The sequence below is a fragment of the Alosa alosa genome, chromosome 13 (assembly GCF_017589495.1).
Source record: "Alosa alosa isolate M-15738 ecotype Scorff River chromosome 13, AALO_Geno_1.1, whole genome shotgun sequence".
Lineage (NCBI taxonomy): Eukaryota > Metazoa > Chordata > Actinopteri > Clupeiformes > Clupeidae > Alosa > Alosa alosa.
In genome coordinates this window covers 30755068-30779622 of record NC_063201.1, presented here as the reverse complement: position 1 = coordinate 30779622, position 24555 = coordinate 30755068, and the positions used below count along the sequence as shown (strand labels likewise).

The following is a 24555-nucleotide window of genomic DNA, read 5'->3' as shown; positions in this document are numbered from 1 at the left end:
TCATCGACGCCTGGCTGACACAACACAGCCAGATACATTCAACAGGGATTAGCAGGGGGAGTGTTAGCCTGAATCTGATGAGCAGGAATGAGACCAGACAGAACCAATAGATTCCCATAGGGTTTGAATTTGCCACTGTTATAGTGTGTGTGTGTGTGTGTGTGTGTGTGAGAGAGTAGACCGTTGATTTGGTTGTGTTTGTTCTCTCCAGGCACAAGTGGAAAAAGGTCACACTGTCCAAGCTACTTGACATTTAGAGGACAAAAGTGCGTCAAACAATATTGCTCCCCTGGCATCAAATGTATATTAACTGTTTAAAAGTTTCATCCTGTTTGAGTAGTGCTCATAAACTGTGCCAAGGCCAAATGCCTAGTTACAACGATAACAAAAGTGAAATTAAAATAAAAATATGATCTCCCTGGTGGAGCTAATGATTAATATGAGCGTACATAGTTATGGCACAGTAAGTCACACTGAAGCACGCATCAATTTACAGACCTGTTCAGTACTGGATAGACTGTAAATAGGGAATAGGAAATTCAGATTTTACTGACATTTGAACAATGTTGAAATAATCAAAGGTATGTTTGAACTGGAATACCTTTGAACACCTTCAAGGGTCTATACATCTACATTGGCTGTTAGTTCAGGTCCATGAATCGGATAACTAACCAAACATCAGTGAAAATAGTGTTAGCCGATGACTTCGACTCCACTTTGGGAGTTCAGAGACCTGTGACTTAGCAAATCTGTGGGAGTTCTGGAGAAAAGGATGAGGAAGAGATGAACAGAATAGGGCAAGATGATGCTCAGTGTAATGAACCGTACAGGGCAATGAATTTCATGCTTTTGTCCTGCTTTGTGATTGGGCAGTGAAGCAGCCCTCAGCACCATGCTCTAGGCTTGCACTATTTCTTGTGCTCTCTTTTGTGTCCCCTCTTTGTGCCTGTTCCCCAGGACACATGTTGGGCTCTGATGTCATTTCCTGTGTTCTGCGAACCTATTCTGTTAAAGGACTGTGTGCAGACTATTTTAGGGACAATTCAGGCTTAAGTGGTTTGTTTCGCTATCACCATAGAAGTACTAAAGTAACCTGATTTAGAAAAGCACCCGCCATAAATGATTTGCATAGCCCCAGAGCATAGCTTGATTACAGTAAAGCACTTATGCTATGGGATTACATGGTCTAACCCTGAGTTAATCTCCTCAGGTTTGCGGACAATTTTTATGAGGAGACATTTACACGTGTGAAATGTACCAGTTCAGAGGTCACTAGGCTAAGAGTATTAATGGGAGATTAGAAGACAATGCAAGCGGATAATCTGTCTGTGCACAGCAAGTGTAATCAAAAGTTTGAGGACTGTCATGTTGTCCTCATTTAAACAATAATGGCCTTAGCTTTGGTATTTATTTATTTTTTATTTTTTTCTCTTTCTACTTTCTACCTCAGTTTTGCTAGCGAAGAACAATTGTCAAACTCTGAAACTCTTTCTGTGTTTTTGTTGCCCTGGTGAAATGGCAACATGGTATTATATTTTATGGGCAAGGTTCATCAGGTTCAGACAACATACTGAGGAATGTACTGGTGAAGTGTTGTTGAATCATAGATATCACAAGAAATGAAACGGTGCCAACCACCAGCATAAACAGCCCAGCTCAGTGTGATGTGTGATGCCTTTTCTGCTGCGTTGCTCTGCATTGCATTTACTGGCTCTGTAATGGCAGTGTTCACTCTCTCTCTTCAGGGACCTGTGGAAGTAGTGATCAATAAAGTGGCTCTGTTGTGACTGTTATCTCAGTAAGTCTGTCGAACTCTTTGACTCGCATGCTTTTAATGGGATGTCCACTTTACGCTATTCCCTATGGCCTTCCAGCACCCCGTGGTCAATACGATGCTGCCCTGCTCTACCACTTTGTGTCCACAACACATGTTGGTCTCCACATCCTGTAACCCTCTCGTGTGGAGGCAGCAGGGGACGGCCATGCTTGGCACCTCCAGGCAGAGGAAGATCACGCTGATGATTCTGCGTGGCAATACTCCACATGGATGCTCTGCTTTGCCCCAGGGGTGTAGGTTTCGCGGGTGGTGGTGGTGGTCACATGGTTGGTGTCTGAAGATGCGGTGTTATATATTACTGTAATCATATGGCAAATGTCCGTTTTTTTTTTTTTTTTTTTTTTTTTTTTTTTCCCCAAAGAAGCTGTTGTGGATCAAGGTTACATGGCTATTATAGCCACAAATGCTGCTCTAAACATACAGTACATTGCAATTCTGTGTGTGAACTCAGAAGAAGTCTAAGCAAACTTGTTCACTCCAGTCTTCTGTGCATGCGTGCGTGCGTGTGTGTGTGTGTGTGTGTGTGTGCTGTGTGTGTGTGTGTGCGCGTGTGCGTGTGTTTTGCTGTGCTGTCACTGCTCATGTGTCAGGTGACTGCCCTCCTCACGCCTCTCCTCTCCTGCATGGTGAGCGTTTCTCTTCTAGGAACAGGGCCTCAGTTGAGGGTCAGGGTCAGGACACTAAGAGACCTGATGCCAGAGTGGTGGGAGCCGGAGTGGTCAGATCTCAGTTTAAATGCGTCCCGCGCTCGCTGTTTTTCAGACTCCGTGAACATGACACAGCACTGCAACAGTATTATGAAATAGAGATGTCATGAATATGATAGTCCTGATATACATGTCACTCAATGTCTTCTCTCTCTTTCCACATCTTCTATTTAGCATGGTCAGATTTCTAGCTCATGTAGTTTTTTGAGTACTGAATAATGTGTTAGATGTCTAATTGCTTACCTTGTGAGGTGTAGTGTGATACTGTGTCACTTGGACATCATCTGTGAGTGTCTGTGAATGACATCTGCCTCTCAGCTCATCTAATTGGCCAACTTCTACTTTCATGTGTTATTTCTAGTGTTATTTCTAGTCCAGGATCAGGGCATACAGATGACCAATCTCCAGTGCTTTTAGATCCTTAGGAATTCAAAAATCTCCAAACCATTTAAGAGCGTGACTGTGTGAGAGTCTCTGAGCCTGCTGTTGTGCACATCAACTGACTTGTGTGTGTGTGTGTCTGTAGCCCATGCACCCATGCTCTGGGCCTCAGGATACTTGGGCAACCAGCTTTCAAAATGCTGAGACCAAAGTGAGAGATTCCATCCTCTTATGATGGATTTCATGATATGTTTTTGAGACCCGAAATATGAATGTGAGCTATATAAAAGTTGGGTGAATGAAATGGACCAGGGAGTCGGGTTCTGCGAGGGTCATTGTGTGAGTATGTCCAGCCTGCTAGTTTGTTAGCCAGAGGTGTTAAGGGAGTGAAGCTGGCGGAAGGCCATGTCAGCTCTTTAGCTGGACTTGTGCTAATTAAGAGCGCTAGTCTCTAATGGGTACTGTTAGTAGTGCAGGCTTTTAATGATTCGACTACTTCCAAATGCTACACTGCACTCAGATGAGTGTTCTGTAAGACACACAAAGAGATTAAAAAAGAACCACAAATCAGCTTCTGTTTCATTATTCAAAAGTGTGATAGGAATAAGGAATAAGAGGAATAAGAAACACTGATTTATTTTCTATGTGTAAATCTTTGTTCATTCCTTTCTTTTTATTTAATGTCCAAAAGATGACCTCAGAATTTGCTCACATTGACTGTGGTGAGTTAGTTCCATTCATGGGTGGATAAATGAAATAGCTGAGGCCTGTCGGTGGTCAGAGAGAGGAGGATGAAGACTGGACCCAAGTGATGAACATGACTTCACTCTCTGGAGAGGAAATGGTGGGAACCCAGCGGAGAGCTGGACAGACTGAGCAGGCGGGGTGTGGTGTGGGGGGATGAGAGGCAGGGGGAGCTGAGTCAGGCAGGCGCTCAGCGCTGAAGACCTGAGGGCTTCTACTGGAACTCACTCAGGATTCTGAGAGCCCCTTGCACATTAGAATCTATTGATTGACTGAGAGAGACTTCACTCTGACATGGGGAAACACTAGTCTATCGAGAGCAGACTAAAAGTCATGTCAAAAGGCATGTCTCGCTCACTCAGCAGCCATCTTGGCTGTGCCTTAAGGCAGCTATTTTGAATAGGGAAAGACTCAACTCCATATACAATGAAACATTTACAGACATACAAACATGTACATACACACATGCATTAAAAGTGTATATCTGGAATCACTGGTTAAATGGGAAAATTACACATTTCAGTAGTCACTACAGTAAGGCCAGGAATACTTATTTGCTGAGTGTGCGTGTTCCAGATGACTATTGCTATAGTAACGGTGGAAATAAACAGAACATTCAGATGAGGTGACCTCAGGGGCAGGAGGACTTCCAGTTTTAGATCTGTCATCTTTCACATTGCAAACGTCTCTGTTCGGTTTTTCCCTCAGTGATTTGTCTCTGCCTTACAGTGTCTCTGATCCCTTATTTCCATGTGTCTTGCTCCACAGCTATGAGCGCATGCTAAAGATGAAATAGTCCAAGCCCGATTTAGAGCCATATTTAGACAGGCTTTTGGAATGTGATATTAAACAGGGGCCTGCCAGCTCTTTCTATATCGAGCCTCTCACCCCCACCCCCCCACACCTCTGTTTTGCTTGGAGCGCTGACCTGGTCCAGCTCACGTGCCTTAACCTCTCGTCTTAAGAGTGCCTGACCTCTTCACACTCTAGGCTGGAGAGGTAAACAAAACAAACCTACTTAGCTGCAGCTGGCTGAGGTTGAATGTGAGCACAGATCTTGACCTCCACAGCAGCCGGGGACCCCAGGTGACCCCTGAGTCCATCTGCAGCGTGCAGAGAGATGCTGACCGGTCCGGCCTTCAGAGCCAGGGTCTTTGAACTGAGGCTTATGCATTATGTAAACTGGTCAGTTTTGTTCCGGCCGGTGTATTAGCCTTTCAGTGCTGTAGCTGCTGCAGCTTAACAGCACAATGTGAGTTGAGTTAAGGTCGCCGTTGCTGATAAATGATGCTGATCAATGTGTACGCCTTACCATCACTTGCCCATCACTCAGAGTAACCCCCCACTAAATAACTCATGTCTGTGCAATTGTGCTGAGGTTGCTCTGCTGTCTGCTGTTGCTCTGATGGGAATTAGATTTGTTCTTTCTTGTCAGACCTTGTGTCTTCCTAGAAGTGTGTTAAGATATGCAGATAAAGTCAGGAAAATAATATGTTGGCCCTTTTTCTTACTATAAGCTTACTATACTTTAAAAACATGTGTTCTTTTTCTTATAAGATACGGTGTACACATACTTTAAAAACATGTTATTTTTCTTTTCCGAATGCTCTCTCTGATATGTTGTTTATTGATTGAAAATAAAAAATCATAAACACAAAAATAAAAACATGTTCTTTTTCTTTTATGATGCGGTGTACACCTATATACTTTAAAAATGTGTTCTTTTTCTTATAAGATACAGTGTACACCTATATACTTTAAAAACATGTGTTCTTTGTTTTGTTGAATCAAGTTCTCTCCACATGTCTTTGCTTGACTGCAAACATGTACTGTATTTGACTGCACACCTGTAGACCAAGATGAGCTAAAAAGGTGTACTCACAATATCTCTTCCGGATTGGCAGATCTGAAACAGTAATGACCCATTAGTTGGAAGTTCAGAACTCGCTGTGTTTGCCACAGCATCCACACCCCCTCACCCTCAGTCACCTCCACAAAAATAGATGTGTTGGCTTGGTGCACAGGGCAGATACAAATGAGCTGTGAACATCATGGTGTGTACTGGCCAGGGGCTGAGTGGTCTGAGATGCCCTGTGTTGTTATTGATCACTCAACCTCTCTAACGCCTCTAATGCCCGCTAATGACCTCTGTGGCTGGCCTGCAGTCTGGCCCAGTCTCGATGCACTGAACCAGCAGGGAACCTGAGAGGGCCGCACAGGGGCCATATTTATTAGACTGTGTGTGTCAGCGTAATTAATCCTTGGTAGCACGTCGGTGGTATTAGTTGATGAGCGAATGCTTGGCAGCCATGCTGTGATCCCTAATGCCTTTTATGTCTCACTCAGATGTAGGTCAAATCTCATCACGTTATCACTGCCTTTGAATTGTGTGGAATGTTGTAGTAAAAGGGAATGGTCAGGTAACTTTTCCTCTCAGTGCATTTTCAGTAGACACACACACACTCATATAGGTATGGAGATTTATCAGGATATCGAGTGTTCAGTTGCATACTCTGAGGCAACTGACACTGTGCTTGGCCTTCTAAAATGTGTTTAATGTGCAAGCTGATCAAGGATGATTTGTGACCTCCCTCGTCTCCTCCTGCTGTTCCAGACTCTGCACCTGGGCGCCTGTGTCTCGTGGCCTCCTCGCGGTCTCCTCGCTCCTCCAGGCCGGTTTGGGAGCTGTGTCCATAGCGGTGGCCCCGCCCGCCCATGGCACCTGCCGCCGGCCAGTGAAAATCAGCCAAGCTGGACACCGCCGCATCGCCGCTCCCTGCCACAGCCTCCACCCCGTCCCCTTACACACCCCCACAGAGCCCCCCCTCTCCAGGCACCTCCACCACCGCCCCCACCTGCCATGAGGAGCAGTATGTGAGCGAGGCCTCACCCCGGAACACCACCCCCATCACCAGCATTACCCACAGAGATGCAGAAACCATCACTGGTATGTTAAAGCTGTGTGTGTGTGTGTGTGTGTGTGTGAGAGAGAGAGCATGCCAGTAATTTTAGAGTTGAGTTGTTCAAGTGAGCTGAAATTTGTTCAATCTGCCGCTTGTGTACTTTTTGAATCTCACTTCAACATGCTCTTAGACCCTCTCCGGACCCTCTGCCTGGTCTTTTCTAATGGTGACATTTGTTTGGATACTTCACAAACTTCTCATGGCTACGGTGGCCCTAAGGTGCAAAACACAACCGCAAATCGAAAACCACCGTACATGGCACTATCAATTCATAATCTCCATGGAGGACCGCAGTGGTCACAGTATTGAAATCATTCTCAAATCATCTAAATATAAGCATTTTACGCAGTTTAACTAAGCAAACAAAAAAGTGTTAGTTTCGCATCAGCAGAGAGTGAAGTGGCCTGGAGCCATAACACGTTTCATAATGTACTCCCTCTGCATGCTGATTATATTATGGATGCCTGGCTTGGCTCACGTGTGTGTGTGTGTGTGTGTGTGTGTGTGTGTGTGTGTGTGTGTGTGTGCACGTGTGCTGCTGATGGGAATTTATCCTTCTTTATCACCTTTGGCCATAGGTGTGTAAGAGATGAGGCTTCTCCAGCAGAGAGCACCTCTCCCATAGCTGCCACCCTCGGCAGGGCACGGTGGAATCCTCTAGAACAGGATTGCAGCGCTGATGGGATATTGATGGGCTTTTAGTTGGTTACTGCTTGATCGGTGCAAATATAATTTCTCCAGCTCTGGTATCCAAGCAGTAAATCACACTGAGATGTGTGAGAAATGATTTGACAATAAATGTGTCTTGAAATTGAATTTAGTCGACATCATGCAAACAAACCCACAGGATTTTGGACAGGTTTCATTGGCCTACCATGTAATCCCTTGCAAGCCTCTGTTTGTTGATTCCTTGTCATTATCAGGTCATAAGGAGGCCACTGCCTTCTGTCTCTCTCCCCATGGTTTAAAAATAGAGCATAGCAGGCCCAGTATTTCCTAAAAGCACTTTATTGAGAACTGCATTAATAACGCACTACTGGAGAGTGAAACGCCTGACCCAATAGCTTGTGTGTCACACAGACGTTTTTTTTTTTCCGAGGCAAAGCCGTGCATGAGTTAAAAATAAGCAAGTGTGAGAGTGTGTAGCTGGTGGAATTGTGGATCAGTCCAGTGTTGTGCCAGGAGAGAGAGAGAGAAAGAGAGAGAGAGAGAGGATGGTCCAGAACAACGCGGCTCAATGGCCACCGAAGTGGAGTGCTGTGGCCTTTCCAGCGGCTGCTCCAGCTCTCATGGCCTCACACTAATGTCCCACACTGTTGTGAGTGGACGCATGTATATCTGTGTTTGGCCTTCTTCTGGCCAGCAGTAGCAGTGCACGCTCACTGGAAGGGTTTTTGTATGTGTTCTAGAGTTCTGCCCTTTAAATGGCATCCTTCAGCCAGTGCCTCAGAAAGAATCTGATGTAGACACAGACACACCACTAAAACAACTTCTGCCTGTCTTTTGGTCCCTGTTAATTTATTCATGCTGTTAAATTGACATCAACATTTATTTTACAAAATTAATTAATTTATTTAATCTAAACATTTTAATGAACGAGGATCAGCCCTCTCTCTCAAGTCTATGACACCGGAGGTGTTTTCTCTGTGTGGAACTCATTCCTCAGCTCAGCTACAGATCCTCAGCGCTCTCCCCATGTGTGTGCTCTGTTTCTGGATCTCATGGAATCTCTGATGCAACAGTAATAAGTGGATTTGATATTAGTGTAGAAATATTATGGTTGATGTCTAGATTGTAGTAGCATCTCTGGTGTGTGTATGTCTGCAGTGATTGATTGCTGTGCTTCTCAGAAAGTTAATGGATATCATTGATTTGGTGCTTAGCAGATGGGGTTATATAATCCTTATGAAAGAAGTGTGTGTGTGTATGTGTGGGGGTGTGCGTGCATGTGTGTGTGTGTGAGAGAGCGAGAAAGAGAGAGGGAGCGAGAAAGAGAGAGAGAACGAATGAGCCTGCTTCCTGTGTCGTTGGGGACTAGCTGGGGCCTGGGAAAGGGGTTCTGACTCTCTCGTCTCCGCAACAGTTTGCGGATCAGCAGAAACAAACCTCACACTGTGACAGTCACCATACGGATGCATGCAGGGCACTGGCCTGGGGCCTGTAGTTACTGGCTGCGATGGAGAACAAGTGCTTGCCAGCTTCTTCTCAGTGGAGCTGGAGGCTGTTCTGAATGAGACTCCCTGCTGTTTCAACAGGGTTAGCTTGACAGTGGATGAACCCAAGAGCTACGTCACACAGAGCCATCCTGTCTGATACGTTTGGTTGTCTGTAGGCCTCCTCTATGGGATGTGTATTTGATCGTCTCCAACACCAAGTGGAGTAATGTTGCACTCTTGCTTCTGTCTTTGGCTCTGAATTTGCATAGATGTAGAAACAGTGGTTCCAGGGCTATAAAATAGCCCACAATTAATGAATAATTTATTTGGTAGATTGCTGATCATTCTTATCTTAATTCTCAAACATTCACAGTTCACTCACAGTAAAGGTGGTCATTGCGTCATTTGATAGTAACACCAATTTAGTGCCAGATCGTAACGCCTGCTTGATGGATTTACCGGTAGTTGTTTTATTATTAGCCTTTACTGTTTCAACCTTTGGAGCCCCATGTGAGTTCTGCTGCACTTTACTGCTTCAACCTGTGGGTCAGATCCTTGCCCCATGTGATGAGCTGTGCTTCACTGGACTGAGGAGCTGTGGTCTGGAGGTTGAGTACTGCCCTCTAGAGGTTGACAGTAATACCATCAGGGTCATTGTGTGGAGTTGTGGCTAGAAACTAGATGTTTCTGTTGGAGCAGATCAGATGGAAATTCAGACATTTCAAGACTGTGCATGTTGACTGATTATTCAAATGACTGTTTTACTTTTGGTGTATAGGATTTCACATGTAGTTCATACGTGAATTTAGGACTTTGTGACCTGTATTGTGAGAGTGGGGAATAGGTTTTAAAGCATCTGAACCTTTTGCACGCTGTTCCATTGAGTGATTGAGTATAAAAGAGCAGTTGGCCATGTGGTGCAACTTGCAGCTCTGATGTAAAATGTTAAGTAAGCTTGTTTTATTGGGCTATAGATGACCCGGCACTCATTTACATGTCTATAGGTATCTCGTAATGCTGACATAACCCATTTCCATGGTGCCCTGTACCCTATTGTCTGGAGCGCCATCTAGTGGATATTCTCCCGGAAAAAGGGAAATGTTGTGTAATCTGTAGATTACCTTACAAATTTGCATGGGTCTGTAGACCTTTGTGAAGGTATTTAATTTATCTTTTAAATAAAATTGATTAAAAAAAATCACAGGTCAGCCATGGTACATAGTGATTACTAGTGACATTAACTAGCATATGGAAGAATAGTGTGGAATGCTGTTTTGGAAACTCAATGTGCCACTTTATTCAGACCAATACATGGTTTGCCAGTGGTTTCTCCATTCGCGAATGGTGAAATACTTTTGCTTTGCATATCTTCCCCATGGCAGTGTATAGCACTACAATATGTAATACCGTTGCATAAGGGAACAGCTATATGTTGCAGCTTGCTTGGCAGATTCTGAACGTTAGACATTGACCTCCCCCATGTGTGATAACCAGTCACTCCTTGCACATGTGTGTCTGTGCTTGCTGTGTCTTTGTGAGTGTATCAGTGTGTGTGTGTGTGTGTGTATATGTGCCTGTTGTTAAGCTGTTAGTTGGCAGCATTCACTGTGAGAACGTGATTGTCATGTGCCCCAGAGACGATGAGAAGAAAGAATGTGTGCCCAGACAGAGTGAGCGTGTGTGTGCTGTGTGTGTGTGCTGTGTGTGTGTGTGCATCCTTTTTTCACTAATGAAGGCTCGTGACGCTCTTCGTCCGCAGTGAGCTGGTAAGAGTCAAATCAAGTGTCTTCATAATGAGCACTCTCACAGTTCTTTTCTATGAGGCCTGTCTGTGTTGTTCTTTTTCACATTCCTTCTCACCATGGCCTGCTTCTTGCATTCATTGCTTCACGTCTTTGTGAAGGATTTGCTTTAATCTGAGTGTGTCTGTTCAATCGGTGCTCTTGGTTTACCATCAAAATCTCAGCCGATGTAAATCTTTACAGTCTCAAATTGGCCGATTGCTGATGTCGATACCAATATGTACATCTTTTTTTTATTTCCTCTTAAAGCAACACAATCTATATATTTTACCATAAAGTAAAAGCTCATCTTGATGCTACAGGGACTTATGATATGCAGAATGAAGTCTCTTACATGTGCCCAGAATGCTGGATATCGCTCCATGTGACGTTTTTGATCGGGGAGGATCATGACCCATTTAGTTTTTTGACGAATAGAGTTGCGTCTTAGTGCTAAATGCCATTGATTATTGATCTGTAGATCTGTGCCGATTTATTATCCTGCTGATTTCTCTGCCAGGAATATCTGCAGAAATGTTCATATCTGCAAATGGCGATATTATACAACTCTTCAGCTGTTCTCCGCCGATACCAATGCTGTACTGGTAATATCCTGCAAACCTACGTCTTAGTGCTGGGTATACTAGGGAACATCCAGAGCAATAAGTGGTCATTCTGACATCATCTCACATTAGTGCCCCAGCCTACCGCACCAATAAGAGCTCTGCCAGCACACAAACACTGCCCAGAGCTGTTTCTATGGAAGCGGTTTGTTTGTGGGGAAACTTTGCTGTTTTCTGCTAAGTTCAGCAGACCAGACCTGACTCACAGGCCCCTTCCTTTCCATGGCAGCTGTAGCGGTACTGTACTGTACTGGGGCAATTGGGAGCTGTCGTCGAGCTGTCTGCCACTGCTTTTTCCTGGAGGCCTGCCAGCCTCCTCTGCTTGGTTGTGTGTGTGTGTGTGTGCGTGCGTGTGTGTGTGCGTGTGTCTGTGTGTCTGTCTGTCTGTGTATCTATATGTGTTTGTCGGTGTGTGTGTATATGTGTGTGTGTGTTGTACACTCATGCTGTATGTGAGTTATGGTTATGCTCATAAAATATGCACGTAAACAGGAAGGCCTGACCTTTCTGAGTCAAATAATCTTTTAATTTTATGTCCTCATTTTTATTTGAGAGTTTGTACTTCTAATTGAGCCGTCAGCACCTCTCGCCGGCAGCCCAGGGGCTTGGAATTGGGGCAGCACTGTTAGTAATGATACTGAAAGTCTGTGTAATTGGCCAGTAATGCTCAGCTCATGACTTGTTCATGTTAGTGTCTTGGGTCTTCAGCTTCTAGATTTGACCTTTTTGAATTATTTATTTATTATGTATTGATACAGTATAGTGAAACTCTGACGTCCATGTCGATTTTCAAAATGTGAGCTAAATGTGAGGATGAAAGGTGATTCCAGGTCTCTGAGAGAGGGAGAGAGAGAGAGAGGGAGGGAGAGAGAGAGAGAGAAATTGACAAATCAGCATATCATCAGCTGTCCCTCAGCTCCAGCCCGGCTGACCTGGCTCTCGGCCGCTCCCTGCTGCAGCTGACATGCGGCGCAGCATGTTGACACATGGGAGCAGCCCAACATCTGCACAAACGCTTCAGGCCAGTTCCTGTTGAATGTTGATTCCTGAAAGGGTTCCCTTTCCTCCGGCGCTCCAAGACGTCCAGACGTTCCAGTGGACAGGTCTAATAAGGGTGCTGCCTGAGGGTCAGGGCTTTGAACAGTACTTTTTGGGTTGTTACAGTATACTGTATGTGTTATGTTGGGTGTGGGTGTGTGTGTGTGTGTGAAAACCAGAGAAAACAAGGGAACCAAAGAGCAATCTAGAGAAGAAGAGAGTTTTTGTCTTGATGGGCAGTGTTTGTTTATGGGGTGAGATGGAGGGAGGGAGGGGGGACTGTGTGTGTGTGTGTGTGTGTCGGAGGTCAGTCCAGCACACCTGTTCTATTTCGCAGCCTCTGTGCTCTGTGGCAGTGCGTTTGATCTCCTGCTACCAGTGACATTCAGACACCTTGACATTTTAGCTGAGGCCCCTGGGTCCCCTCACAGCCCACAGCTCCCTGTAACCAGAAACAGCTACAGCCAGGAGCAACGCAAGACCGGAGCAGCGCACAGTGCTGATGCACTAGGATTAGGACTCTAGATAGAGATGTTACATAGAGTAGGTTTTGTAGTTACTGTAGCACAAATTATCACATTCCATTTGTGTTTGTGTTATATTATAGAATTTTGATTTGTTTGGGAATCTTTGTTTTCTTTGCTTTGTTTGTTTTCTGAAATCTGCGTGTGTGTGTGTGTGTGTGTGTGTATTGGGCAGTATGCCCCCTGAGGAATGACATGACATAACCTTATGGAGGCTATTGTCACCCTCTCCACATTCCCACTTTAGTCTCTTTTAGCACTGGCCTACTTTTAACCAAGGTGTACAGCTGGACCACCAAGTCCATGACACCTCTCTCTCTCTCTTTCTCTATCTCTCTCTCTCTCTCTCTCTCTCCCTCCCTCTCCTTCTTTCACTCTCACTGTCCCCTTTTCCTCACCACCTGTTGAGCCCTCAGCTGAATTTATCCCCTGCAAAATCCGTCTGTTTCTCTGTGGTCTCTGATTTCCTGCACACACTTCAAGTCGATACCCCCCATCCAAACCCCCATCCCAACCCCCAGCACCCATCGCCCCTTAACCACACACATCCACACATTGAGAACTCGCCACACACCCACACAGTGAGCACAGTGAGTGGAGGGAACAATGGTCAGAGCTGTCAGACTGGCCTGGATGTGCGCTAGTGCTGGTCTATGTTTAGTGCCACTGGGCTGGAGAGAGGGAGGGGGACCATGTGACTATCGTCATCTACATGCCAGACATGGCTGAGGGAAGAGCTGGCTCCTCTCCCTCGCTCTCTTTTTCTCTCTCTCTCTCTCTCGCTCTTTCACATTCCCTCCCTTCCTCCCTCCCTCCCTCTGCCCCACTCACTCTCTCGCTCGCCCTCCTCCTCTCCACTCCGTTGCTTCCTGTCGAAGAGAGAAATGTGAAAGAAAGCAGACACAGCGCCGGTCTGCAGAACCATGAGTGAGTACCCAACTAAGTTTGCCAGAGTTCAGGGAGGCTTTTTCTGTGGCTTGTTTTTGACGTGTGTTTGCGTGCTGGTAGCCATGTGCTAGAGGGCTTAACCTTAACACTGGTTAAGCCTTTGACTCAGCTGGGTTGGGCTGGCAGAGTTAGCACGGAGGCTAAGGAGGACCCACAGTGAAGCGTCTTTGTGTGAATCTTGAGCTTTAATGTCTGTTCTTGTGAGAAGAAGAGTTTATGCAGTGCGCAGTGCTAATGTGCTAAATGTTAGTCAGTAGATGGTAATAAGTTTGTTATTTCAATACATGTCAAAGATTGCTTTAAAAGTGTTGAGTCTCTCAGTTCTCAGAACAGAGAGTTGCTTAGGCTTTAATGTCTGTTCTTGTGAGAAGAAGAGTTTATGCAGTGCGCAGTGCTAATGTGCTAAATGTTAGTCAGTAGATGGTAATAAGTTTGTTATTTCAATACATGTCAAAGATTGCTTTAAAAGTGTTGAGTCTCTCAGTTCTCAGAACAGAGAGTTGCTTAGAGTGTGTGTGTGTGTGTGTGTGTGTGTGTGTGTGTGTGTATGTGATCTGACCGTTTGAATGCTGTTACTCCTGGACAGTGACCTAGTATGTGTGTGTTTGTGGACATTACAGGCTCATCCAATATTAGAGGGGTTTGTGGTTGTGTCTGTAAGTGGAGTGAGACGTGAACAGTGTTTTTGTTTGAAAGGGGAAGGGTCTGTTGGAAAATAGCACGGTGGCCTGCAGCCCAGGGTGTGTGTGTTTGTGTGTGTGTGTGTGAGTGTGTGTGTAAGAGTGTCCAGTGACTAAGAATGTGTGTGTGTGTGAGAGGAGTGGGGCCGGTCGGCAGAGGGAATGCCAGGGGTAGAGGAGAGGGGAAGGACAGGCCGATGTGGCCTGCAGCAGGCATGAGCCGTCATAAATACAGGACAGAAATAATCAGCCTGACCAAATCTCACTTCCCCCGGCAGACCACAGCCGTCGGTCAGCTCACACTCAAACAGCACCTCTCGCCGGCAGCCCAGGGGCTTGGAATTGGGGCAGCACTGTTAGTAATGATACTGAAAGTCTGTGGAGGTTCTTCTACTGAAGTTGTGACACTGCAAAGAGTAGAGAATGAGTTAAAACATTGCTGTGCAGTTTGGTTGCATGGGACATTTTGCGTTTTCCATGCAAAGTTGGAAGTATGCAAATCAATTCAATTCATTTATACAGAGCCAATGGTAAAGTTTTGAATATAAAATACCAACAGCTGACCTACTGTATCAATGTTGCTGATTTTTCACCTTTGATTCTACTGCAATGTAAGCGCCACTAGCAGGCATTTAACCACCAAATAAACTCTGTTGTGCCTTGGTAAACAAAAGCTTGAAAAAACTTGTATGGTGAGAAAAACTCAAATGGACAGCACGGTGAGTCACAACGTTTTTCAGCAAGTTTGGTCTTTCTGGGTCACAGCCACTCTGATGCAAAGTACTCATTACGTTACTGAACTTGACAAATGTTGACCTTGCCACACTGGGCTGTGGGCGCTAGGCCGGTCAGTGCTGTCGGTCTTCTCCTTTAGCGGTCTGGCCTCCTTAGTGGTGGTCTGTTGACACACTGCATGCTACACTCACAATCCTGACATGCCAAAGCTCATTTGATAGCTGCTAGCATATAGGGGATAACTGTGTGTTTCTCTGCCACACAACAAGACTTTTCTTTTCAAAAGAAGAAGGCCTAGTTCTTTCTGCTGTCTGTGGCTGCATGTCATCTGTGAGCAAGCTAAAGTCTGATAAATGGCTGCGGGTTTGGTGCGCTCAGTGTTTTATTGTGCTCCATGCACCTGCCCCCACGTGTTGCCTCTGCCGGGTTGTGATGTGCACAGGTTTGCTGGCCTCAGCAGCAGAGGCTTATGGTCCTAGCCGGGCGGTCATTGTGTTTCAGAGGGCAGTCACCCCTCCGGCATCTGGTCGGCACGCGGCTACCCTGACCTCAGTTTGATGAGGTCAAGCCAGAAGGGAGGGTTACACACACACATACACACACACACACACACACACACACACACGAAGAGTGTAGCCTACAATCAAACAGAGGCTGCATAGGGTACATATTGTGATGAGGCTGATGTATACCATTGTATTGTTTCTGAGCAGACATTTCTGAAAAAGCTCTAGGTAAAGTTGCAAATCAGTTTGTTCTTTGTTTTTTGCATAAGAAAAAGGACAGAACAGAGTGTATGTCATTACTCAGCCTGGAGGTTGATGGCTTAAACTGCTGACATTGTTTCTGAGGTATTAAGAGTCTCATGTTAGTGGAGTCCAGGGCCAATTACATCTTGTTCTTGCCAGTGGAGTCTCAGGGAACTTTAGTATCTCGTGACAATAAATCCACACAGACATCGGCCTGTTCCAGTGTTCACATTCCCATGACATGTTTTAGCACTGCAACGGCCTTACTTTGTGGAAAAGGGGTTTTAGTTGGCTGTTATTCTCCAAATGATCAGAGTGCAGTACTTTAGTCTGCCACAAGAGGTCCACATTGTCCTCTCAAGTAAAGCTGGTACCAATTGAATCACTATGCAGCCTGTGATACTTAGCTCAAGTTTTTTCGTCTGAGGGCAATGTCGCATTTAGTCGCATTATTTACGTTGTTACTTGTTATGCTTAATTTTGAGTGAATTTAATTAGCCAGCCTGTAAACTACCACAGCAAGCTCTAATGTCTTGATTCCCTCCTCTTCCTCATCCAGATGTGTGTAACAGCACTGATCTTCCAGAGGTGGAAATCATCAGTCTGCTGGAGGAGCAGTTGCCCCACTATAAGTTAAGAGCGGACACCATTTATGGCTATGACCACGACGACTGGCTGCACACGCCTCTTATCGCGCCGGACGCCAGCCTGGACCTCACCACTGAACAGATAGAGGAGACCCTCAAGTACTTCCGTGAGTACACACGCACAAGCAAGTATCCACACATAAACACACACGTAGAATGTACACGCAATTACACAGAAGTATACGCGCACATACACACAAACACACACACATTTTTCATCGTCTTGACCTTACAGTAAGCTTCAAATATATCGGTATATCATGGCCTGACACATACACTTAGACATGGATACACACAAACTGAGTTGGCCTCTAACCTGGACCTCATCTCTATGAGGAGCCTCAGCTATTTCCGCCTGGTTGTTTATGTGGCTGTTTCAGTCCCATGCACTGATCACCTTTATCCGGTTCTGTACATGAACTCCCACTCATCTGGTCTGACCTGTCTCCTATTGTTTCAACCCTTCCCCTGCCCCCCCACCTCTCCCACCCTTCCCCTAACTGTTGTAAAACAGATAGACTCTTGTAGTGTGTGTGGTACATGTATCCCATGGCAGTGGCTCCTCAGCCCTCATATGCACTTTTCTGGAGCAACACAGGAAATGGCCTCTGGTCTCTGTTGGCTTCTCTTGTCCCGCTTGTGTTCCTCCCTGGTGTGTTCCGGTATTCTGTCCTTAGCAACAAGTTAGGGGTCATTTACAAATGATCATTTCACAACTTGTAGCATTAGTAGTTAGGGGTCATTTACAAATGATCATTTCACAACTTGTAGCATTAGTAGTTAGGGGTCATTTACAAATGATCATTTCACAACTTGTAGCAATAGTAGTCTTAACTTGGCCATGTGAAAAGAGAACAGCTTGTCTTGTACGTGCTGACAGGAAATATTAGGCTGTGTCTGGGTAAGAAGTTAAACACTGCTACCTTTCCTAAATAGACCTCCCCTAGCAGGATTGCTGTTCCAGGGTTTTATTCTGGTCTAGGCCGTGTTCTCATGTCCTCTGTTTGATTTTGTTCTGGTAGTGTGTTGGCTCTCTTCCTCTGTGTTAGGAACAGCTGAGTCCTTGTTGCCACAACAAACATTCCCCGTGGTCCATAGCAACCTCCAACGCCGGGCCCACTGTTCAAAAGATCTTCTTCAATTGGATGACAGTGTCCCAGATCTTAATGCATACTGTATGAGCTGCTGTATTGACCACATGCTCTGGTCCTGTAGCATGCCACCGTTTATGCTAACAAAGCCCAACCCAGATTACTGCATGACATAGTTTTGAGCACAAGGGCGCTCTGGTCTGAGCGAGGCCTTGTAACACAGACCCAGTGAGCCCATCCAACGGTCATTAGTCAGCACAGGGCTTTGTGGCGTAAGTAACAAATAGCTGACTCATCCACATCGCATCACATTCACAAAGACTAAAAAGTTTTTTGTCTCTCTTTGAGGGATCACGGAAATGGTAGGCCTAGATTTCTGCTGTTAGGCCTAGATTTCCACTATGCTAGTGTTAAAAACATCACTTGGATGTTGGGAATCTGGGATCTGGCTGCAGATTCTCAGTTTCAGTGTTGAGGGGCGGTGGGTATCCAACCTTTACAGTGGTGTCAGCCTCAGTTCTTCCCATCGTTGTACAGAGAAGCAGTCCCGGTGCTGTACAGAGAAGCAGGTTTCAAATGAGACATGATGCTGCCGTTTCAAGATGCTGTAACATGGATGAGATGCTCTGCATTAAGCTACTCAGCAGAGCAATGTTTGTGAGATGCTCTGCATTAAGATGCTGTTAGTGAGATGCTCTGCATTAAGCTACTCAGCAGAGCAATGTTTGGTGAACTGGGATAGTTCAAATGAACACAACATGGTAAAATCTTTTGTGGATGTAAAGTAGAACTGTTGTGATGGTTGGCAACTGAATTTGCATCTTAGTAAATCTTGTGTTACAGCAGCCTGTGTTCTTCTCATGTAGTGAGAGAGGTGTTCTGTACTTGACTTCTATGGGGAGTGTCATAGAAGATTACTAGCAGCTCTCTGTCGCCTATTAGATGTGTGTGATGTGACTCTTTCAAGCTGCTCGTCTCACGTGCCTGGCTATAAATACCAAACCCAGACCCAGGCCCAGGCTCTTCCAGCTTATAGGGAGTGATTTAAATATGCAAGTCAGTTTGGACATGTACTATGTTTTAGGTTGCTTTGTTGATTTGTTGTTTTTTGGGATGTTCAAACTGTGCTCTGTAAGAACCTCATTATGTCATGATACTAAACACTGGAGGTGTGGCGGATATCTATTACCCCACTCTGTCCACAGACACATTAGCCAACCCAGAACTGCCCATCTGCCCATGTGATGTCATCACAGTGTGCCATAAGACAACGCTGTGGCCACATCCAGCTCACCAAATCTTGCCACTTCCTCCCAGGCCCTCCCTGACCTCCAGAGGAGTGGATAGGATGTGATGTAATGCTAGAGAAGGGAAGGGAGAGGAGCACTGGACATGACTCATCATGGAGAGACCTTTAGGAAAAACAGAGTAGCCAACTCATGGAAGGTGTTTTGTAATGCGTCAGGGGTGTTTTGTAAAGATAGATCTGTATATTTATTATTATCTGACGTATGACGTGCTCATCTTGATAAATCTGTCTGAAGTCTGAAAATCAATTCAGTTTTAAAAAGGGTAATCTGCTATGTCTCCATGTGGCTTTGCTGTGCAGTGGTGGCTCCTAACCTGTGCTAAACCCTGTCAGAGTCAGCAGCAGCACAAGTGTTGATGGGTGGAAGTTAAGCAACAGATCACATGCAGACACCACGGTTAGCCAGAGTCGGAGCCTGTCTCCATGGCAACCTCTAGGAGGAGGGAGGTGTGCCTCCAGAGAGGGATGAACGAGAGCGAGGGAGGCAGGAGGAAAAGTGCTGATGGAGAGAGAGAGAGGCGGAGCATGCTCCTGATGCAGTCGCGTCTGATTGGCTGGCTCTCTTTGGCATCTCCTTCTCCTCTTCGGATACAACCTTGAGTGAGAAAGAGTGCTGTCACAAGACACACTGCATTGAGCTGATTTGGGCTGCGCTTCTGCTCTCTTTCCCACACTCACACACACACACACACACACACACACCCTTTCCCCCCTCTTCTGGTTTTGGGCGCTGGGAGTTAGAATGAGCCTCGGCTCTCCGGTTGCTAGCGGAGACGGCGGACTGGGAGTCAGCGTTATGAAAGGATGGGACACTGCTACAGTGACCTCGGCCACAGGACAGACACAGAGGCATTCTCCACGCTGAAGGAGGCAAAGTATGCAGAGGTTCGTGGAGGCAGACTACTATGAGCTGGACTGGTACTATGACGAGTGCGCCGACGGTAAGCAGCACTGCAGCAGAGCCAAGGCCATCTGCCTGTGCAGGGGTGGGGGGGATGCATAGACTATTGGACAATTGGACCCACTGTGTGGATCATCCTAATAGTAGAAGGGTCTGATAGACTGGGTTGTGTAGCTGAGGGATGCTGAGGAGGCAGAACAAGGGGACTGGGGGAGAGAGGGCTTTTGTGGATGTTGAGAGTGATGATGACTATTTTAGGAGTTCTGGCTCTGGGCCCCAGATTGCGTCAGACCGGGTACTGCCAACCCAGACAGCTGCCCAAACTTGGGATCTTTGGGACAGCCCTGTTCACATGTGTGAACACGCTGCTGCCTCATGGTCATGTGTCTGTCTGGAAGTGAGCAGTGGTGACTGTCCCTCATCTCGTGTAATCGGGGATGAGCTGGACAGTCTCTGACCATAGCCCGTAGCTGATGCCAAATGCCTGGGAGACAGAATGGCATGCTATTGTGGTTGACCAGTTAAGTTCAGTGAGCTCTTGTGCAGCAAAACAGAGATGCTGGCGTGGTGTGTCTCAGTGCTGGTGCTGTCGCAGCTCTTGACGTGGAGTCACATGCTTCCCACTCTGTCTGGCTCTGTTTTTCTCGCTCTCTCACTCTCGCTCTCTTTCTCTCATGCTCTCTCTCTCTCACTCTCCTTCGCGCTCTCTCTTGCTCTCTTTTGCTCTCTCTCGCTCTCTCTTGCGATCTCTCGCATTCTCTCTCTCTCTCTCTCTCTCTCTCTCTCTCTCTCTCTTTCTTTCAAACTGCAGGTTATATCATGTGCTCTGCTTGGTGGCAGCCTCCCTCTCCTGATGCGTTTCTATTGGGCATTGATGATCATAACTATAGCAGCATCATATAGCTGTTTACACCTCGGAGTGGGATTCTTATGCAATATGCTAAGCTTTGATCTTTGGTGATGTAACACAAATGCCTCTTCCTCTTACAAAATTACCAGGCTTTGTGTAATCGACAGTAATTGGAAGGCAAATAACTTTGTAAGCTTGTGTTTGTGAAAACAGCAAGAATCTAATTCTGTCAAATTTGCTCATTTGAAGATCCTTTTTTGAGACCTGCCTTTGTTTTACTTTACAGTCGGATTTGCAAAGCAAGAGACATTCTTTTATTAGGCCACAATTCGTGGCCCAGTTTCCTTCCTTCTGGGTGGCTAGGGACTGAGAACATGCCAATGTTCTAAAAGTGGGTATAGAAACGGCCAGCGGCGATGTGTGGAGTTGGATTTCATATTGATTGGGGCAGCAGCTGGTCGATTGTGGCCTCTGATCCACACATGTGTGGCAGGGGAGTATGGGCACGAGCTTAACCCCCCTCTGCCTTCAGTGGAGAGGGAGACAGGAAAGGGGGCTGAAATGAAAGGATGGGGAAAGGGTGTGGGCTCTCTTCCTCAGGTAGCCGTGAGCTCGGGGACAAGAGCACATCAAAGAGCTTCACCATGTAACAGCAGATGTAAGAACAGGTCCCAGACCAGCAGCCCTGTCTGAGATGGAGGGTAGTGGTCTGGAAAGGGTGGTGATGGGGAGGGGAGCAGGGTGGAGGAGCAACCCAGCTAGTGTGCTGGAAGGTACTAGAACATACCTGATATTCCAGAAGCAGATTGTAGAGAGTTGTAGAAGCAGCCATAATCATTGTTGTTTACTCTACTCCCAAAAGTAGGCTAAAGTATGGCTAGAGAAGCTCTCTGTTCTACATTAGCTTAGATGTAGGTGCATCCTGCAAACAGTGCAGGTGTGCTGTGCTGCCTGGCCCTGGAGGCTTGTGTGGCTGTGTGTGGAGCCCTGTGTTCCCCAGAGCTGTGCTGGCAAGCCTGGCATCCTCAGAGGAGCCAGTGGGAATGCTGATCAGCTCTGTGGAGGCAGTGCCATTCACCGCCTCTGCCACACAAACTGCGACTCTCTCTCTTCTCCTTCCTCTCCCTTCCTCTTTTCACTCCCTCTCTCCCAGACCCACACTCCCCTCTAGCTTTAGTCTCCCCATTTCGTCACCTCCCCTTTTCACTGTCTTTTGTTGGGACACACACACACACACACACACACACACACACACACACACACAACTGGGCCTGCATATATGCACACACAATGCCCTGAACTAATTCAAACAAAAGGGGCCTGGAGAATAAAGAATCTGTGGTGGGGTTGAGAGGCCCGGACGCTTCAGGCTTTGCTATTATACGAGAGCCCTATTCTCTGGGTGTTTACCCTCTCTTGTGGCATTAAAGGGATGTGTGTTGTCTCAGCAACTCCATGTAGCCATACAGTGAGACGCCTGAGAAGAACAATGCCATATGACACAACCGCCATGGGGGCGGCATGAGGATGGAGGAACACATTAGGTGCAACGCGTCTGCATTCATGCAAACGCGTTTGTTGGGGATGGTCAGATGGTCAGCCCCTGGAACTTTTGCAACCGTTGAAAGCACAGGTTTCTAATCTGAAACATTTACAGGATTGATTTAAGGCTGCTGTCTTGTAGGTGTGTGCTTTGCCTTTGGACATGTATTTTACAATAGATGTCATTTCAACTGCAGGTTTAGTTTTGTGACTGTCTTAATTTATATTGGCCATTGCCTGCACAATCAATGCAGTTCATTATAATTATGACTGCCGTGCAGCGAAGCGGTGGTCATATAGGTTTAGTCACATGGATAGCATGGAACCATCGTTTTTCGTTTTGATCTGTAGCCCCCCGCTGGACTGGACCCCCCGAAAGGAGGGTAGGGCAGACACAGTTTTCTGTGAATATCTCGAGAACCGTAGGGTTTAGGAGGACCATTTTTTTGTATGTTGATCTCAGGGCCATGTCAACCCATTCCATAACCACTCATTTTATGTATAACGCCACCTAGTTAAACACAAAAAGTAAAAATGAGGTGTTGTAATCGCAGGTATCTGTGACCTAACATAGTCAAAACTGCACGAAATTGGAAGTGTAGGATCATTATGACTGACACCCTCTGAATGCACGCCAAGTTTCGTGGAATTCCGTTCATGGGGGGCCACACAATAAATTAATTTATGTTACTATACACCAACTGGCCTGTAGGTGGCCGGAGACAGTTTTCTGTGAATATCTCGAGAACCATAGGGCCTAGGAGGTCCACCTTTTTTTTGTATGTTGGTCTTAAGGGGGCATGTCAACCCATCCCATTACCACTTATTTCATGTATAGCGCCACCTAGTTAAAAATTAAAAAGCAAAACAGGTGTTTTCATCACAATATCTCTGGCTGACATGGTCAAAACTGCACGAAATTGAAAGTGTTGGATCATTATGACGCCCTCCGAAAGCATGCCAAGTTTCAAGGACTTTCGTTCATGGGGGGCCTTACAAAAAAAAATAATTTATGTGTACATCTAGTGACCGTACACCAACAAGGATTCCCGGGACACTGAAAGACCGGGGTACACGAAACTTGGTGGGCATGTAACCCCACATGGATAGCATGGAACCATCGTTTTTCGTTTTGATCTGTAGCCCCCCCGCTGGACTGGACCCCGAAGGAGGGTAGGGCAGACACAGTTTTCTGTGAATATCTTGAGAACCGTAGGGCCTAGGATGACCAATTTTTTGCGTATGTTTGCCTCCAGGGGTCATGTAAACCCATTCCATATGCACACATGTGCATAAACAGATACACACGCACACACATACATTCACAGTAATCCTACGTATGACACATACTCACACAGTAGACATATATACTGTACGCATGCATGCACATGCACACACACAGGCACATAAACAGGCAAACACACAAGCGCATGTACATGCACGCACACACACCCACCCACCCACCCACACACACATAAACATAAACATGTACACGCACACATGCACACAATTCAAGAATTTCTCAGAATTATGAACAGGCAAAATGGGGGTGGGGTTGTATAAAATGTATTTTACATGTGAAATCTATGAACTAATAATGTTTTGGTACTTGTTATCTAGCAGATACCAGTGAGAATTGAGTGTGCATAATGCAATTCAGTGAGACAGTTAGAATCATATATGCCTTTCAGCGTGACTTATTTTTGTGGAAAACATGTGCTGGACTGGGCGGCGGTCATATTTTGTACCGCTCTGCGGTACATCTAGTTATAATTATAATGTAGTAATGATTATTGTTGTTATTCTAATTTTAAATTCTGTTGTTGAACTTGATGTTATTTTATGTGGCTTTGGATTAACCAGTCTAACAGTGCTAAACACCATAATCATTACAATGAAACAAGATAATGGCTCATGTTCCTGCTGCTCTTTATTTGTTTTGTAACCAAGTGTTCAGAGGCAACACTGAGTTATCCTTTTATTATGCAATCCTCACCATGGAAATGCTCTGCTGACAAGAGCTCTCTGTGGCCGGTGCTTTGCATACGTGCCAATGGAACCACCTGTGGCTATCGGCCTCTCTAGCTCCTCCCTCACAGGTGTACACAGTACAGCACTGACAGCTCTGGCTGCCATGGTTGCTATGGTGCGCCAGTGGAACCTACCATCTCACCCACTACACAGGGATGTTCACTTTGGTGTCAATGTAGATAGCTTACTGTAATGCTACTGGGATATGATACTACAACAAATTCCACCTCTTTTACCTTTTTACAGCCATGAAATTAGATTTTTTGTCATCTTTTGTTTTCAATTTTTTAACAAAAGTATTCAAAATGGGTCAGTGAG

At 45.8% G+C, this 24555-nt stretch overlaps 1 protein-coding gene across 6 annotated transcripts in view; it reads left to right on the top strand.

Annotated features, from left to right (window-relative positions):
* Positions 1-6440: 6440 nt before the first annotated feature.
* The window catches only part of trak1a (trafficking protein, kinesin binding 1a), a 38130-nt gene continuing 20015 nt past the window's right edge, over positions 6441-24555 (top strand). For 3 of the 6 annotated variants that reach the window (XM_048260309.1, XM_048260308.1, XM_048260314.1), the window contains exons 1-2: positions 13580-13681; positions 16426-16620. In XM_048260309.1, the coding sequence (XP_048116266.1) occupies positions 13678-13681; positions 16426-16620 (199 nt within the window). In that variant the 5' untranslated portion in view covers positions 13580-13677. Of the gene's footprint in view, positions 6617-13579; positions 13682-16425; positions 16621-19428; positions 19855-24555 lie in introns of those variants that run through there. The other 3 variants (XM_048260313.1, XM_048260311.1, XM_048260312.1) reach the window with 3 other exon arrangements.